Source organism: Ascaphus truei, chromosome 4, assembly GCF_040206685.1.
Source record: "Ascaphus truei isolate aAscTru1 chromosome 4, aAscTru1.hap1, whole genome shotgun sequence".
In the NCBI taxonomy this organism is placed as follows: domain Eukaryota; kingdom Metazoa; phylum Chordata; class Amphibia; order Anura; family Ascaphidae; genus Ascaphus; species Ascaphus truei.
Genome location: NC_134486.1, coordinates 329,301,231 through 329,320,233, shown reverse-complemented (window position 1 = coordinate 329,320,233; position 19,003 = coordinate 329,301,231). Strand labels below are relative to the sequence as shown.

At 43.1% G+C, this 19,003-nt stretch overlaps 1 protein-coding gene across 6 annotated transcripts in view; it reads left to right on the top strand.

Moving 5' to 3' along the window:
* FAM135A (family with sequence similarity 135 member A) overlaps positions 1 to 19,003 on the top strand; it is a 170,566-nt gene that overhangs the window by 115,064 nt on the left and 36,499 nt on the right. For 5 of the 6 annotated variants that reach the window (XM_075598075.1, XM_075598074.1, XM_075598071.1 and 2 more), the window contains exons 7-11: positions 9,913 to 10,086; positions 12,653 to 12,779; positions 14,363 to 14,516; positions 15,825 to 15,902; positions 17,842 to 17,891. In XM_075598075.1, coding sequence (XP_075454190.1) covers positions 9,913 to 10,086; positions 12,653 to 12,779; positions 14,363 to 14,516; positions 15,825 to 15,902; positions 17,842 to 17,891 — 583 coding nt within the window. The remainder of the gene's footprint in view (positions 1 to 9,912; positions 10,087 to 12,652; positions 12,780 to 14,362; positions 14,517 to 15,824; positions 15,903 to 17,841; positions 17,892 to 19,003) is intronic. The other variant, XM_075598073.1, reaches the window with a different exon arrangement.

Below are 19,003 nucleotides of genomic sequence, written 5' to 3'. Positions count from 1 at the left end.
CTGATAGCAGTCTCTTACTGCTGCCGTCCTCTGATAGCAGTCTCTTACTGCTGCCGTCCTCTGATAGCAGTCTCTTACTGCTGCCGTCCTCTGATAGCAGTCTCTTACTGCTGCCGTCCTCTGATAGCAGTCTCTTACTGCTGCCGTCCTCTGATAGCAGTCTCTTACTGCTGCCGTCCTCTGATAGCAGTCTCTTACTGCTGCCAATCTAGGGAGATCACAAAACCATGTATTTATGGTAGAGAGAGTTCAGAATGACAGGAGAAAGTGAGATTTAATCATATTGGCAGTTCAAATAAGCAGAGATGTAATAGCTGGAGCAAGTTTCTTATTAAACCTTACAATAAACAGTTTTTCGTTGTCACCACTTGCAAATCTCCTAGGTTCATTATAGCAAATGTTTTACTTGACGATCTATACTGTACCATATTATACCAGCCTATTTAACTAAAAGTATTGAACTGCTATTATGGCTGCCTTAAGGGATATGGAAACCTCTTCTCTAATTTATCCGCCAAGATGTGTACTCATCGTTTCTCAGAGAAAACCGATATATCTCTGACTACTTTCATGTTTCCCGTTTACTTGGAACCAGAGAGCCCTTATAAAAGAGGATAACCTGACTCGGTTACAATTAACCTCAATATGTTTCTGGACTTTTTTGCCAGCAACCATTTAGAAAGTCATATCCACGTCCTCTTTTGAAACCGGCTCTGACACGCACCTTTGTGTGCTCTTTGAGAACAAAGTATCACAAACAGATCTGTTGCTGTGTTCCAAACAGCAGACCATCTATTACTCTGAAAACTGTGACAATAATGGGTTACACTTAGTAATATAATGTTACATATCAGCTGCAGCATTTCACAGACTGCAGCACATCGTTAGTTAGAAGGCGGCCATTTAATTAGGCACACTATCAGGATTTTTACAGATTGATAAGAAGAGCACCAAACAATTGCCAGCTTAGGTAAGAATGTCGAATTATACATTCACAGGCGTTACATATAAAAATAAGGAGAGAAAGAAAGGAGGAATGTAGTGTTGCTGCTTTAATAGGTGCTGATTTTATGTTAATACATAGTTGTATACATCAGGGGAGTGCAAACTTTTCCTGCTGTGCCCCCCTATCTGGCCTGCTCTGGATTCGCGCCCTCCCCCCCACCTCCTACCTGCCGCCGCATCAGATGACGTCAGGTCACATGACCCGCCGCGTTGCCATGAAACGCACCACAGCTGTGAAGCGCTATGTACATTAATGGCGCTATATAAATAAAGACATACATACATACAGCGTCTGAATCTCTGTAAATTTTCCTGTTGCAGAGGCCTCACTCAATCCCCCGGCATTTAATTTAAATGCCTGCGGGAAGAGCGCGGGACCTCTGCAACCGCCCATGCCCCCCCACCCCCAGACAAATCTCCAGCCCCCCTGGGGGGCGCGCACCCCTGGTATACATGGCACTGGGTGAGAAAAAAAATTGTGTGTGTGCCGAGCACGCTCATTTTAAGTGAAACTTCTTTCTTTTGTCACAGAAATTGTATTTGTGATGGTGATGTTTTTAATTAAAAATCAAAACACAATTTCAGTTCCAAAACACAAAGAAATTTGACCATGTGCTTTAGCTATTTGCACGTCTATATTTATAGTCACTGAATTCCTTGTCTGTGTCAGTCGGTGTGTGTGTGTGTGTGTTTCTCTCTGTGTGTTGTGTGTGTTTCTCTCTGTGTCCGCCCCCCCCCCCCCCTCTCCTGACTCCCCCCGGTGGAGCTGCGGGCTTTGTGTCCGGCAGCGGGGATATGTGGGGGGCTCGGCAGCTCACTGGAGGGGATAGGCACATCACTCGGGGAAAGGTGTTTGGCACATCACAGGGTGTGTGTGTGTGTCAGTCAGTGTATGTGTGAGTCAGTGTATGTGTGTGTGAGTCAGTATGTGTGTATGTGTCAGTAAGTGTATGTGTCAGTCAGTGTATGTGTGAGTCAGTGTATGTGTGTGTGAGTCAGTATGTGTGTATGTGTCAGTAAGTGTATGTGTCAGTCAGTGTATGTGTGAGTCAGTGTATGTGTCAGTATGTGTCAGTGTGTGTATGTATGCGTGTCAGTCAGTGTGTGTGTATGCGTGTCAGTCAGTGTGTGTATGTATGCGTGTCAGTCAGTGTGTGTGTGTATGCGTGTCAGTCAGTGTGTGTGTGTATGCGTGTCAGTTAGTGTGTGTGTGTATGCGTGTCAGTCAGTGTGTGTATGTATGCGTGTCAGTCAGTGTGTGTGTGTATGCGTGTCAGTCAGTGTGTGTATGTATGCGTGTCAGTCAGTGTGTGTGTGTATGCGTGTCAGTCAGTGTGTGTGTGTATGCGTGTCAGTCAGTATGTGTATGTATGCGTGTCAGTCAGTGTATGTGTCTCTCTTTGTTTGTGTGTGTATTTCTCTGTGTCCTTCCCCCCCCCCCTCCTCCCCACCTCCCCCCGCTCTGCCGGAGTCTCCTGAGCAGCCTCCCCGAGAAGGTACATGGCCGGAGCAGCCCCCACTCTCGCCCCCCGGCAGAGCTGCGGACACGGCTGTTTGTACTGTTGCAGCCAGCCCCCCGGAGGTATGGGCCACGGTAACGCGCGTCTGTGTGTGCACGCGCGCGCTCCGCGCTCTTCCTCCCCCCTCTGGTTGTGCTGCGGGGGACGCAGCGCACTCAAGCCCCCCCCATTACCGGACCAGAGCAGGAGGCGACAGGGTACGGTAACGCGCGCGCACTCGGCGCTCTTCCTATATCTTCCCACCCCACTCCCGAATGTGGGCATGGAGGTAAGTGTTGGCCTCATCTGCCAGCACTGACGTCACTTGCACCTCACATCCGTTTCACTTTTGCTTCTCCATGATGCAGGTTTGTCCCATCAAAATGTAGTACTGTACTGTACGTGCCACTAAGGAAGTTTCACGTCATCGGGTGTGTGGGGGGAGTGGCGGCCGTTAGGAGCGGGATGTCATTTCCATGTTCCATCAAAATTCACTAGGTGCCACTAAAGAAGTTTCACTTCAATAACTCCTTTTAATGTGTATGTGTCGAGATTAGTTTTATTGATTAATTAATAGATCTAGCTAATGTAGCATAGGAAGTCTACTCCATGATCTCTGTATCTGGTCTGCAAACCCTTCAGCATATCTCTACCTGCAAACCTATTTTGTTTCTCCACTGCTGCTCAAGTCTATTTAAGGTCGTCTCTCCAGGAGGAGATCTCTGTTCTTGCTGACATGATCACATTTCCTCTCATCAGACTTTGCTCACCAAACTGTAGTTCTCACTCTCACCACTATATTTACCCCCTCCCTCTGTTCTGCCATCTTTGCTTCTTTTCCAGCCTGGTCTGGTAAAAAAACAAAACAAATCCAATTTTTCTATATTCTTACATTCTCAGATTTCTCTTACATGGTCTTCACTCGGGTTTATACCCAGCTCACTGTATTTAATAATAGTAACTTTATTTCATATATAGCTCTTTTCTCTCAATGGTTCTCAAAGTGCTTCACAATTACAGTATAGTGCGTGGCCCGGCGCACATAGGAATTTTGCAGGCACAGTCCCTGCCCAGAGGAAATTACAATCTGTTTTGGTGCCTGAGGCACAGGGAGATAAAGTGACTTTCCCACGGTCACAGGAGCCGACTCTGGGATTTGAACCAGGTTCCCCCGATTCAAACTCCGTTGTTTACAGCACTGCATTTGCTCACTGAGCCCCGCCTTCTCTTTTTATTTGTACGGCTGATGACCACAATGCTGCTAAAGCAAAAGATCAATATTTTCTCCACCTTTTTTGATATCTTTGAGAGGTGATACTGTAGACTTCACTCTGCTCCTTCACATTCTCATGGTCTCAGTGAGGAATCCTTAGGCTGCGTCCATACTGCGCATGAGCAAAAGGCAGCATCTCAATGATGCTGAGAGCGCGTGATGAAGCACGGCACATTTTTCAGCTCACGTGAGCAGTTCAGCCAATGAGGGCAAACCAGCCTCTTGATGTCACGGCCATGCACTCCCCATTGCTGTGGATCTCAGGCCACAGATCACTCGGCCGATGTGCTCTATCGTGCGTGCCCACTTTATCCGGGGCCCTCGGGTACGCTTATAGTGCCGGCGACGCGGCGGTCGCTGGAAAATCAAATAGAGATGACTTACAGTGATCGCAACCAATCTCTTGCGCCGTTGCGTCGCGCTTACTATAAGCGCACGCGATGGCGGCAATGCATTTGTGTCGCTGTCGCCGGCACTATAAGCGCCGCCTAAGGGCTGTTATATAGTGCGTGCGCGTGTGTGCGTGTGTGCGTGCGTGCGTGCGTGTGCGCGTGTGCGTGTGCGTGCGTGCGTGCGTGCGTGCGTGCGTGCGTGCATGGTTTATTATTTATTAAAAAAAAATATTGGTAAAAATAAAATATTTATTAAATTTGTGCAGACACACAAATACATACACACAAATACATACATACACATGTATACATATATACACACACATATACATACATTCAGCGCCGGTAGGGGTGCGAAAAGATGATTTTCCCCTTCTTCCCCGCTGTCTGTCGGCTCCCAGCTCGCTGCAGTGCGCGCGCACAGCCCTTGTATAGAAGGGCTGACTTACCTCAGCCATCTACAACTGCCGTGCGCGCGCACGGCGTACCACGCGTCCGCACTATAGAACCAGCCTTACTCTGGCTGTCCTCCTATTTCTATAATTGCTTCCTTTAGTGTCTACTTTGCCGATTCCTTTTCCCTTTTCTCTGAGAATGAGGAACATAAAACTGACGGCAGATAAGAACCCAGTGTGCCCACTCGCTATACACTTTCTCTGAGCAACCGTATCGGCTCCTTCGCCTTCAGTTATCATCTGCATGTAATTGACGCTCACATCTACTCTCTTACTGCAGCTCTACTTCCAATCCCTGACTGTCTATCTGCAATATCTCTATGTATACAGTACTTCTTTATCTCCTTAAACCCAAGAGCAGTCATTCTCTTAATGGTATTAGCATGGCATTGGCCGGTGCTAAACTAGCAGTGCTGGTTTTATCAAATGTGATGTATTTAGAGCGGCCAGTATGTTAATCGCACACACCTTTTTTTTCTATGACCGTTAAAACACTACCTTGTTTTATCACGTCAATTAAGCATGTTGTGTTGCTTGGTGATTGCATCCTCCCTTCCTATCTCCGTCCCGTGCAGGCTCCCTGTAATTGTTGCTGTTTTGTCACCCATATCATTATTGGCGTTCCTTCTGTTACTCTACAGCAGGGGCGGCTAACTCCAGGCCTCAAGGGCCACCAACAGGTCAGGTTTTCAGAATATCCCTAGCTTCAGCACAGGTGAGTAAGTCATTGACTGAGCCATGCATTGAGCCACCTGTGCTGAAGCAGGGATATCCTTAAATCCTGACTTGTTGGTGGCCCTTAAGGACCGGAGTTGGCCACACCTGCTCTACAGCGGGCCCTGTAACATAGGCACTGATTCCCTTCCAGCTGGACCAGTGCAGCTTTCTGCTCTGTAAGTTGTTAACTCGAAGCTGCTCCCCATCTCATTCTTTCCTCTAGCCACTTACAGCATTTACATATTTAAATGTCTGTTGGCTTATTCCAATTAAAATCTTTAGTAATGACAGAATCTTCCTTCCCTTTAAGGTTATACACATACTGTAACTGTTCCTTCCATATATCTCCGCTCCTTCTTAGCATTGTCCTCGTCTCTAGTATTCAGTGGTCAGTTTTTGCACTGTTGCTCTACTGATCTTTCATCTATAAAGCCTTTTACCATATACTGTCACCCTTAGCGAAGCTTCCTGTTTTCCCATCTTCCCAATTGGAAACCCATTAGTAGTATTTTGATAACATGACAATAAAAGTGTATACTATCCTCTTACTGAGCATATTCAATCAGATCAATAAAATCTCACAATTACTTATTTGCTTCTGCTCTCAGTCACCCAACATTTTACCTACAAAGTAAGGCTGCGGCCAGGCAGGGAGCGAGCTCGCTGGCGCTCATGCGCGATGAGGTCGCGCGCGCCTACTCGGCCGGGTAATTTGGGGCCGGCTAGGTGCGCGCGTGGGGGCGTGCCAAGGGCGCAGCCAAGACGTCACGGAGCTGGTTCGCCCTCATTGGGCGAACTGCTCAAGTGACGCGCTAGTGAGCGGCAGATTCAAATTTGCTTGCTTCGGCAAGCAGCTAAGCGCCAAGCAGGCGCTCGCTCAGGCTGGCCACACACATTGCACCAATGTGTTTCATCGCGGCCAGCGTGAGCGCGCCCGCTCAGCATCACCCTGGATGAGACCTAAGAGCACAGTGTCAGAATTGCCCATTTTCCCCCATTATTTCCTTCTTCCTTCATTATAATGTATTTACCCTTTCATGCATCTGAATTCTTCTCTATTCAAAATTGTCTCTTACCCTGTCAAGTGTCGCATTTATATTTTTCGAATGAGAGAAAAATGTTTTTGTTGCATTTTTAAGCCTTGCATAGCGACAGTGTTTGGGGGCGGTCGACACTCTTTCACACCCATACACAGATTTGCAGAAAACAATCACTATCTCAGAGTTAAATAATTTTTATTTTATTTTTACATACAGCATCTTCTAGCTAACATTTTAAAACGTCACGTGGCTAAATGAGCCATGGCTATTTTGACTCAATAGGAAAAGTTAAACTTCTTACCAGTGGCCCTGCTATTCGTCTGTAAAAAGCCATCATACTGTAGCTCATACAATGTAAATCTGCATATGCCACAGGAACAGCCCATATTTCCCAGAACAAATGTAAACACATGAACAGATGTTCTCAGCAGCACAGTATACTGGGTCATAACTCTGTGTCTTCCAGTTCAAAACACACTTGGTGCACAAGTCCCAGATAGACTGATTTTAAAGATAGAGGCCCGTCCCTAGGGCATGTGCCACCCTTAGGCAAGAACTAATAAGGACGCCCACATCCCTCTCCCCCCCCAGGTAAGAAGCAAGGGGTCTCCGGAGTTGAACCTCATTAATTTCACCTCTGGGGAGCCCCTGCTTCCTGGGATACTTATCTCCTTAGAGGATTCCGGTAACTCAGCTCAGGGTTAAATGTCCCATTAACGGACCAATAGGAAGCTGGGTTGTCATATGCGGCCCCCAATTGGACCATGTGACCGAGGGCTTTAAACCTGAGCTGGGATACTGGCACCCCCTAAGGGGAGGTAAGTATCTCCGGAAGCAGGGGGTCCCTTGAGCTGAAATTAACGGGGTCCCGCTCCGGAGGCCGCCTGCTTCAATCCTACATGTATTTAAAAAGCAGTGCTGCTACTCTCTCTCCCTCTTGCGGCCCGAGACCTGCCGCCCGTGGCGGTGCCTTACCTGCGTACCGCTTAGAGACGGGCCTGATGTTATACCTGATGTTATACTTCTGGAGGAAGTCTCACACTTCTGGAGGAAGTCTCACACTCTCGCAGACTTCCTTCACTACAAATTTATGCTATCCTGTTTCAACTCTGCCCTCTCGCAAGCTAAACAAGCCTACTTTTCTGCACTAATCAACATGCACAAGTCTAACCCACGCCGACTGTTCTCTGTCTTTGATACTCTACTCAAACCACCCTCTGCTGCCTCTCCTTCCTCCATCTCTGCTCAGGACTTTGCTGACTATTTTAAGGAAAAGGTGGAATCCATACGTCAGAACATCCCCTCTGTTTCTTCTTCCCATCCTACACCTCTTCCTAACTCTCCTCCTGCCTTCCTTGACTCTTTTTCCACTGTCTCAAAGGTGGATGTGTCGCTGTTGATCGCCTCTTCTCCCTCTACCACGCCCTCTTGACCCCATTCCCTCCCATCTCCTAAAACCTCTTGCTCCTACTATAATCCCTATGCTCACACACATTTTTAACTCCTCCCTCTGCTCTGGAACCTTTCCATCCTCCTTCAAACATGCAACAGTCATACCATTACTCAAAAACAGCAAGCTTGACCCTACTTGTCTTTCTAACTATCGACCTGTCTCCCTCCTGCCTTTTGCCTCTAAACTCCTTGAACGTCTTGTATTCTCTCGCTTGCTCCATTTTCTCAACACCTATTCTCTCCTAGACCCCCTACAATCTGGCTTCCGCGCTGCTCACTCCACGGAAACAGCCCTCACTAAATTAACTGACGACCTCCATGCTGCCAAAGACAGAGGTCACTACACTCTGCTCATATTACTCGACCTCTCTGCAGCATTTGATACTGTGGATCACCCTCTTCTCCTTCACATTCTCCTTCACATTCTCCATACTCTTGGTATTCGGAACAAAGCTCTATCCTGGATCTCATCCTACCTCTCCCATCGTACTTTCAGTGTCTCTTCTGCTAACACCTCCTCCTCCTCTATTGAGCTCTCTGTGGGGGTACCCCAGGGCTCTTCTCTTTACTCTGTACACACTCTCTCTAGGTGACCTAATAACATCTTTTGGGTTTAAATATCACCTCTTTGCTGACGACACACAAATATACTTTTCAACACCCGACCTTACACCTGCTATACAGACCAAAGTTTCTGAATGTCTCTCTGCTATATCATCCTGGATGGCCCTCCGTCGCCTTAAACTCAACATGGCTAAAACAGAGCTCCTCATACTTCCTCCCAAACCTGGCCCTACTACCTCCTTCCACATTACTGTTGGAACTACGATCATTCACCCAGTAGCCCAAGCACGCTGCCTAGGGGTCACACTCGACTCCTCTCTCACATTCGCCCCTCACATTCAAAACATTTCTAAAACTTGTCGCTTTTTCCTCCGCAATATAACAAAGATACGCCCTTTTCTCTGTTGCTCGACTGCTACAACTCTGACTCAGGCCCTCATTCTCTCCCGTCTTGATTACTGTAATCTCCTGCTGTCCGGCCTTCCTGCCTCTCACCTGTCTCCCCATACAATCTATCCTAAATGCTGCTGCCAGAATCACTCTACTCTTTCCTAGATCTGTCTCAGCATCTCCCCTCCTGAAATCCCTCTCATGGCTTCCAATCAAATCCCGCATCTCACACTCCATTCTTCTCCTCACTTTTAAAGCTTTACACTCTTCTGCCCCTCCTTACATCTCAGCCCTAATTTCTCGCTATGCACCATCCCGACTCTTGCGTTCTGCTCAAGGATGTCTTCTTTCTACCCCCTTTTTATCTAAAGCTCTCTCCCGCCTTAAACCTTTTTCACTGACTGCCCCACACCTCTGGAATGCCCTTCCCCTCAGTACCCGACGAGCACCCTCTCTATCCACCTTTAAGACTCACCTTAAGACACACTTGCTTAAAGAAGCATATGAATAGCACTGTGAACATTCTGAACACATGATACATAAAGCTTGGCCCCCTGCAGACGCACTTACCAGAACTCCCTCCTACTGTCTCTGTACGTTCTCCCTACCTACCAATTAGATTGTAAGCTCCTCGGGGCAGGGACTCCTCTTCCTTAATGTTATGTTTATGTCTAAAGCACTTATTCCCATGATATGTTATTTATATTATCTGTTATTTATTCGATTACCACATGTATTACTACTGTGAAGCGCTATGTACATTAATGGCGCTATATAAATAAAGACATACATACATACATACATACATACCCAAAACATTTGTTTTGTTTAAGACAATTCAGTGGGTTGTTTTTTTTAGTGTAGCACATAAGCATTTTATTTGCAATTACTGTACAGTTGCTGAGCAAAAAATACACCATGGTTACTACACGCAGAAGAAAGTGCTCAGAGGTCAGACAGCTAAACGTGACTAACTTACTGTAGTTTGCAGGGAATATCTGCTTTGCACTGTCTGTATAAAAACGCACATCGAACACGTTATTTTCCTCTTTGTGGTTAAAGCTACACTTTCTACAGAGACCACGTGTGAATTAAGCAGTCTTTTTTTTTATTTTTTTTTTCCAGACCAAATGACCCGAACGCCTTGCAACTAATAAGTAGCCGAAATTTGAAGTTGCACTTCAACCTGCACAGAGGCCTTCATCACAACATCAATATAATGTTCGATTACTTCCACCTTTCCGTCATATCTGTTACCGTTCATGGATCCCTGGTTGCTCTACATCAGCCACTGATCAGGTAAATGGGTGTGTATTTCTTGGTTGAAACCGCAGAAAAGGAAATGTTGATCTTTCGATTACCTGATGGGCGTATTGTCTTTCTAGGGAACAATAGGCATGCTTAGTCAGTAGTAGGAAGGCTGTGAAATTAAATGTGAATAAATAACCCCTATAGGTGAGTGATTTGAGTCTATAAACAGCTGTATTTCCTCCCTGCTCCACCTGATGTGTGCGTTCTCATCGGGTTTGTTCTTGTGGGATTTCAGTTGCGGCTTTGCAGGAAGTGTACCCCTGTAACAGAGTACATCTTTGTATCAAAAAGTACACGGGTTCTCTGTAGTAAGTTACATAGTCCTAGTTACGATATGGAATTCATTACCCATGGAGACTGACTGCAGATACAATCGATATCTTTTTAGAAAGGAAAGGTATACAGGGATATACCAAAGAAGTAACCATGAGAAGGATATTGATCCAGGGAGAAAAATTATTTCTGTTATTTGGAGTCAGGAAGGCATTTATTTTTCCGCTTATGACACACCATTGGATAATGTTTCACTTTGTGTTTTTTTGTTTTTGCCTTCATCTGGATCAAAATACTGTAAATACAAATACACGCAGTCCTCGCTTCACAACGAATGGCTTATCCAACGCTTTGCAATGCATACCTATGTTCATTTTTACAACGCCAAAACGGCTTATCCAACGCTATTACAATGCTTTGCAAAATTGTTTATGTGTATATATAATATATATATTATATAATATAATATTATATTATACTATATAATATATTATATTATTATATTTTATGTTACATTATATATATATATAATACAGTATATACACTATATAATTTATGTGTGTGCTGCGTATCTTATTACCTGCATAAAATATTTTGTGTATTTTAGCATTAAAAATGCCTTCAGGAACGGAACCTTTCATTTAAACAGTGTTCCTATGGGATAACGTGTTTCACTTTAAGACGTTTTGCTATCCAACGCCATTTTGAGTAACGCATTGTGTCGGATAACCGAGGACTGCCTGTATAGGATAAGTGTCTGTCTTCTAAATTTGGCATAGGTTGAACTTGATGGACGGGTGTCTTTTTTCAACTTCATCTACTATGTAACTATATAATGATTTAACTATCTACTGGACTAAAGGGCAATTGGTTACAGAGGACATCAACAGTGCAGTCAAAAGCAGCACAAGGGAAGGTGGCAAACATGGACAAGCAGACAAGCTCTACTTGATTCCCAGATTTATTCTTATGTACAGTTAATAGATCCTCAGCTATTATGAGGATTGTAGCAAATCTTGTTATGTTGTCAGTTCTGAGCCACTAATGCATCTCCGTGCCATAGGGCAGGCGTGCGCAGGGGGCGCGAGGTTCTCTGTAGTGGGGCGCAAGGGTTGCAGAGGCCCACTGCTCTACCCGAAGGCATTTAAATTAAATGCCGAGACAGTGGCGAAGGCCTCTGTTACTTCCCCTTACCTTGGTTCAGATGGCTTCTGGTGACGAGTTGCCATGGCAACGTGACGTCATGACAACAGAGCCAAGGTAAGGGGTGCGAAGAGAGGGGGCAGCCGTCGGGGGCGCAGGGGGAAAAGGTTGTGCTTCCCTGGCATAGGGCATGCAACACATTGCAGCTATGTATCTTTGGCAGGGAAAAGAGTCACCTGAAACTTGTAGGTTTTTTATGTTCAGAGGACAGTCAGAGGTAAGGGTCAAACATACAAATTACTTGTAACGGGGAAATGGAAAGAATGTACCCAATAATAAGAATGTTTTATTACACAAACTGAAGGTACATATTGTAAACAACTGTAATGATGTCCTATAGGCATAATTGTGCAAGGTCAATAGAAAGCACAAGCCAAGTAAGCAAAAGAGAGCAACCTTTATTAATGTGTAAACCCCACTGCTCTGCTGCAGAATATGTTTGTCTAATAAATCTTGTTCTTTTTTTTTTTTGCTTGCTTCAGTGTGCTGGTCGTTTGCAATCCCCATGTGTACTGAGTTTGTTTACTTGTTTCTTAATAAGCTTTATACATACTTACTGTAGCAAGATTGACTGTTTGTCTTGCTGAGACCTTTGTGACGATCGTGGCTCGGACAGATTAACGTGGGGAGGGGGAGGTCAGATCTGGATGCATGAAACCCCTGTACAGCACGATTGGGGCAGATACTGTCCCCCCCCCCAGTGTCGCGGTCGTTTACTTTTTGGGCTGCGGTGCTGAGGACAGTATGTCTTTCTACATCTGCAAACTAAAATCTTCCACGGGAGTCTCTGCGAATACGTTGGTGAAAACCAAGATGTCTGTGTTGTCTTGTCTGGAGAATAACTGTGATCCTGGTTTCTGACAAATGGTTGCTTTACCCATGGCTCCCTTTATAAGACTGTCCCAAGCAGAGGTTTATGATGTGCATACCTTACATAACTAGACTGGGACGAGCTTTTTATCATGTAGTTTACCACTGGACGATGCATCAGGGACCTCATATAAAACCGCAAGTAAAAAGAGGCATTCTACACTGCACCGTACAGGATGCTAACATGTTTTTCTTGGTTTTGAACTAGCATTCATCGCGCAATGAAAAATACTTGGTTGAACAGGAATGCTCCAGCCCAGAACAAGGATTCTTCAATACCAACGCTTGAAAGCGTCGTCTTCGGTAGTAACTACACAAAGCAGCTATCGGCAGATGTGAGCAAATAAACTTAAATTGCATGGTCTAGAAATATTGGACTAAAAAGTCCTAGGATCAGTGCGACAAAGTATTGAATAGAATTTAAATATGTATCTCAAGTCCCAAAAATAAAGCCAGATAATATAACATATTGATTGGAGTTCAAATAAGTTTTTAAGGCATACATTAATCCATTAAATAACAACTCACAATTTAGTAGATGCCACATAAGGTGCTTAACACTAAGTGGGATTTATGGGTAATAAGGAAAACATAGCCAGAGTAGCTAATTTACCCTGTTCACCACCACAATTATAGGAGATACTACTTTGAGTGTAATAATAGTATAGGATCACAATAAGCAACATAAAAACATGACTCCAGGAATGAATAGTACTCACTGATTTGCAGTTGTTCTTGGCTCCAGGGCGTGCATCCAGCATAAGGAAATGGTAGCAAGGTAATCCACAGAGGAGAGATGCAGTGCACAGCATGCAAGGGAGAAAAAACGGAGCACAGCACATCCAAAAAGATTAAAAACAATTCCTGTGTCACCCACAAAATAAATAGTTTTTAAACTTTTTGGACGTGCTGTGCTCCGTTCTTTCTCTCCCTTGCATGCTGTGCACTGCATCTCGCACTGTGGATTACATTGCTAAATTGCATGTTCTGTTATTAATTCCATTGACCAGAATGCAATAATGAGATTGTGTATTGAAAGAATGCTACATGTTTTCAACTGTATTTTATGCAGTTTGTGAGTTCAATGGCTCAACATTGAAATACGAAATAGATTGATCCGTTCTTCAGATCTAATTAGACCTGTGTTGTCTATAAACAAACCTTGTAGGGATCATTAGCTGTTTATTTAGATGTTGTTCAATAGATTTTTTTCACAACATGCAGATAATGCATTTTTTCAGGACCAATATGACTTGTAGAATGCTATCACAGAGAATATAGTCATACTTTTTTTCACTATAATTTTTATGCTTTGTTTTTCTCCCTTGAGCCTCTTCTTAAATGGAATATCTATTGTATGGAGCTGTAGTTCTAGGAAGTCATGACGTGTTGGTTTTAAAGAGGTAATCCCCTACGGTGGTGCTACTGGACCATTGAGTCGGAGTTCACCAATCCCCTGTAGTTTAAAGAACTAAAAAAATCTAATGAATAAATGGAATCACTTCTGTTATCCTAATGTTTTCTCGATATAGCATACTTACTTGAACAATCAAAACAACACATCAGTTTCCAAAATGTGTAAAATCCTGTAGAGCGAAAACAATTGTACAATTTATACCAAGAAATAGGCACTTTTCTAGTCAATTTGTGGTGGGTTATTTTGCCTGCTCAGTCATTTTGTGTGGGTCTGTATCTACAAGCCTTTTGATATTACAGGGCCTGATTAATAGGTGCTGAGTAGTAATAATAATAATAATAATAATAATAAAAATCATTGGTGAACATCATCAATAAGATAAAAATACAAGTTTTTATTTGGATGCCTTCACCTTACCCCAGTTTAAATCCATATGGATATGATACTTTCCAGTGTGGAATGCAACATCCTCCTCTCCCTTTGTCTCTTCTCTCTTTCTAGGGTAACTGCTTTGTAGTTCAAGAATCTTTCTTACAACATGCTTACAATTTCCACTATACACTCTGTGCCTGTTTGCTGCGATCATTCAAGGGATTATACAGCTATTTCATCACGGTAGCCAAGGAGCTGCCTTCCTCTCTCAAACTGGAGCTGGGTATGTATGTGACATCATCTTTTTAGTGTGTTTCCTAGCCGACCTTCACTGCCTTCTTGTGGCAGATTAATTTTTTAGCCTGCTTTGCTTTTAGTTGCTTGGATCAAATGCAGTAATTTTCTGCAGCTATCATAAAATAGGCCAACTTTCCGCCTGTTTGTTGTCCCTCTGCCAGTCATAGTATGTCCGAGGCAGCCAATTATTTCCAGTGCCCGAGTGTATGTGGCATTGTTCTTGTTCAGACCCAAATACTATAAAGCAAATTCATGTTTACCTTTTCCAGTAAGTAGTACATTTGCAACACAAAATCCCTTAATAATAGTTTGGTCTAATCCTATAGCATCAAAAAGGTGGCATATAATTGAATCTCTGCATGGTTTGTTTTTCTTTAGCAATCAGAATCCTACATCTCAAAAGTCTGTTGCATAATTGTTTTGTTTTTATCATGTTATGTTTTTTTAATTTGATTTATATTTCTATATATTTCTTCCCTGTATGTTTTTGCACTGGAAATGCTTGCCTTTCTCATGATGTCGCTTGGATATTTTTTTAGGATATTAGCTGAGAAAAACTCTTACTTTGGAAACACACAGCTGATCATTGACTAATATTACTAACAATGCCACTTTTCACATGTAGTGCGAACAGGAGTCACAACAGGAAAGATCATACATCGGCAAACATTTCAAACACCGGGAATTACATGGACACATTTTAGACACATTTAGCATGGGAGGCCTGTTAGGTAGTCACTGTTTTCTTGTTCAGAAGAAAAACATGTTTTACTTTGTGGATCTAGAGCATTCATTAAAATTATATTGTATAGGGAAACCATACACTATACAGTTAAGATGCAATAGAGCTGTATTTCTATTTTAGGTTATCAGTATCTTTATTTTGTATTTTTTTCCTCCTTTGTTTTCCCCTTGCTTTGTATGATATGATGTACATTTGTCATCCCATATGTGTAATATATCCTTTTCACACACGGTATTAAAACCACTATGTGTTTGTTTGATACATACAGTACATAAACATTACCTTTCTAAAATAATCCCAAATTATTTATGTGTACAATAAGTGTGCGTCTGGGTGTTTAACCGGCACTAGATACAGCAGGATTGAAATATACATCATAGAAAAACCTACTAAACCCTTACCTTCGGCTCTGTGCTTTACTTGACTAACCTCTTTTCACCAGCTGCCAGACTTCTATGGTAGTCCTTGTCTTTAACACTAAGTTAAGTCACAAAGCACAGCTATGCAAGGCGTGTAATTAGTACATGTGTGTGCCATCCTTACAATTAGCCAAGCCCCGCATGCAGGTCCTATATGAGCGTCTCCTCGGAAGAAAATATCCACGGGCCCCGAGAGACACCACTCTGGGTATGTTGAACAGATGGTGATATACAATAGATTTATTAGTATATATTGTTTTATTATGATGTATATTATAATTGTCTTGAAAACACCAGTCGCACTTAATTAATAAAATACGCGATATTGCCATTTTTTATTCCTAAATGCAGTAGGCTATTTTCGTAGTGTTTTTGTGTGGGATAAATGACTTAAAAATGTAATGTGGATTTTTAATCTGCCATCCACTCATTGACTTTCCAAGAACAAAATCCAGACATGTATAGTGTCCCTGCAAGTTCATTTGTTCTGATTCCCTGGAGAGAGAAGAAGTTCTGAATTCGAGATTCTGAGAACCACGCCAGATTTTGTGCCCCTGTTTGAGATGAGAATCTCACATTAAACACTTTTTTGTTATATATTTTTCTTTGAATACAAGGCTTTAAGGTCCTGCAACAAATAAGAGCAAAAACCCATCACAAAGTCCCTCTTATCTCTGCTGTTTACTATTACACACTGTATTTATGTGTTCTAGTGTTCTGCATATTAGAGGTTAAATGCTTAATAGTTATTTCCCCGTCAGTATGACTAGTTAATGAAAACACATTACAGCAGTTCTGCTGAGAATTGCTGTACCTAATTAGTACTAGTGCTTCAGACATTTTGCTAAATTATATTATTTTTAATATGTGCTTCCATTCTTCAAAAGACAGAGCCGTTAAACTCTATCCCACAACATCCATCTCATTTGCAATTTGTCAATATAAGATCACAAAATCTACCTGGCAACTAGTGCATAGTGTCTATGTATAGCATGGTTAAATAATGTTTAGATGTGCTTTCTCAAACTAAAAGAGGGGAGTGATTAGGATAATGTCTGGCAAATATATCAGCAACAGAGGCATCTTCAAAGCGGTGTTTCTTACTGACTGAACCCCAGGGCACCTCACAGTTGGAGTATGCTGGTTATGCCTGTGAGAGCTTGTTGCTCCAAAGCTAGTAACTTTTTGTTATACTTGCTCTCCTCAGAATAAACTCCACACTTACCAATGAAAGTTGCAAGAAGCATGTGGTTTGCAAATGTGCAGCAGGAATCCTCTCCATCCCGTATATATATGTGTGTGTGTATATGTGTATTTATATACATAGCCCATTACCTTTGGCATTCCCTGGTTTCTAGCTACATGATTTCACTCCAAACAAAAAAGGTAAAAAGGTAGCTAGCAACTTCCCTGTCAGTGAGACAATCCTGACTAGTGAGCTGATTTAAATGTACATGGAAAGTGTTCTACCAGTTTATTTAAATCACACTACCAACAACACCATTAACAGCTGGTTTGGCAGCAAGAACGCTGCCAATTTGTCTCGATTTCAAGAAAGGCATACTGGGCATTGACTCTTTGCTTGCCACACTCATATGAAGAATAAAGTAAATAGTAATGATTGTCTCACTGACAGGGAAGTTGCTAGCTGCCTTTTTTACCTTTTTTGTTTGGAGTGAAATAATGTAGCTAGAAACCAGAAAATGCCAAAGGTAATGGCTATGCAGTCATGTTCTAGGGAACTACTGTCTACTCTCCCAAGAGCAGAGAGAGAGAGCACTTCCACCTTTTAGCGTGGGTGAATACCAATAATCCATGTTTACTGTGGGTTCATTGCAAGATAGCAGTTTTGTTTTTGCGAAGGCTTTCTGGAAATATTACAATCATTTATAGCCCTTCAGTATTGTACAACATGCTTTGTCACAAGATGGATTTTAATTAAATATACAGTAGACTTCATGGTTAATGTACCATTTGGGATACACCGATTTGTTCTCCTAGTACAGTGCCTTCTGTGATACTTGAAGAACCTCTTGATCTGCTGAAGACATTTACGTCTCAGACAGGTTGTGATTGCTGTATATTGTTAGTTGTTGCCGCTGTTTCTTTATGTACTTGTTTATATATGCCCTGTTTTGCTTCTTCAGAGAAAATCGATGTAGACGCTCGCCTCTCAGAATTATGTGAGGATGTTAAGGTATGTGTTTCCAAATATGTCTAACACTGACCTTCGTAAGAAATATAGAGGCGCAAAATCCTTCAGAAAAATCTTTAAATGTGATCCAGTAGAATGGTGTAATCTGGAGGATGTAATGTCCACACTGTCAAACTGCGGGGATCCTCACAGAAAGATTCTCAGATCTCCGGCCTCCCCCCTTGTGAAGAAAATCATAAAGAAAAGGCAAACATAGTGTACACTGTTACCTGTGCAAACCACGCAAATAGAAAAAAGGAATCGCACTTACAAGATGCCTAGTCAAACAGGTTGTGGGGGTTATTTAAACCAGGACACCTGCGCCCTTAGATCGCAATCCGTGGCTCTGCTTCTCCCGTACCCTGATGGTCTCGTTTTTGCTAGGGGGGCGCTTGCTCTCCACGTCCTTCCTGGTCCAGTGCTTGGCTGTGCAGGCAAAGTTTTCCAAGGTGGCTGCCGGCAATCTCTACGGCACGCGCACAGTTCCAATTCTAGATTCAAAACCCATTGGCACCTTTGAAAAGATTGTAGCTTGTAACATTCAGCATCTGGTAATGGTAGTTGAATTGGTTAACAACCCAAATGTTTGAGGGACTGGTGCTGTTAATGTATCACTAGTCCATATTTTAGGTGCTCCTATAAAGCGGCAATCCATGCCGGCGAATGTTTATAATTTGTATATAGTGTTGAAGCACAGTGTCTCCGGAGCTAACCCCCTTTGATTTCAGCTCCGGGGACCCCCTGCTACTGGAGATGCATAGGTCCTCGGCTACCAGTGATCACGTATTTGCCTCTATTCAAAGCTCCCATGCCCTGCGGGCCAATAGGAAGCCGTGACTTCATCGATGCGGCTTCCTAATGGCTTATGTGACGCGGGAGCTTTAAACTTTAAAGCCCAGCTAGCCAAGCAGAACGATTACCGGCACCTACTACGGAGGTAAGTATCTCCGGAAGCAGGGGGTCCCCGTAGCTGAAATGAAGGGGGTTCAGCTCCGGAGACCCGCTGCTTCAATTATATATTTGCTAAACATGAGCCGGCTTGGATTGCTCCTTTAAGTACAAGAAATATAATATTAGCTAGGTGTAATATTTTAACTTCAGTTGGAACTTGGGCT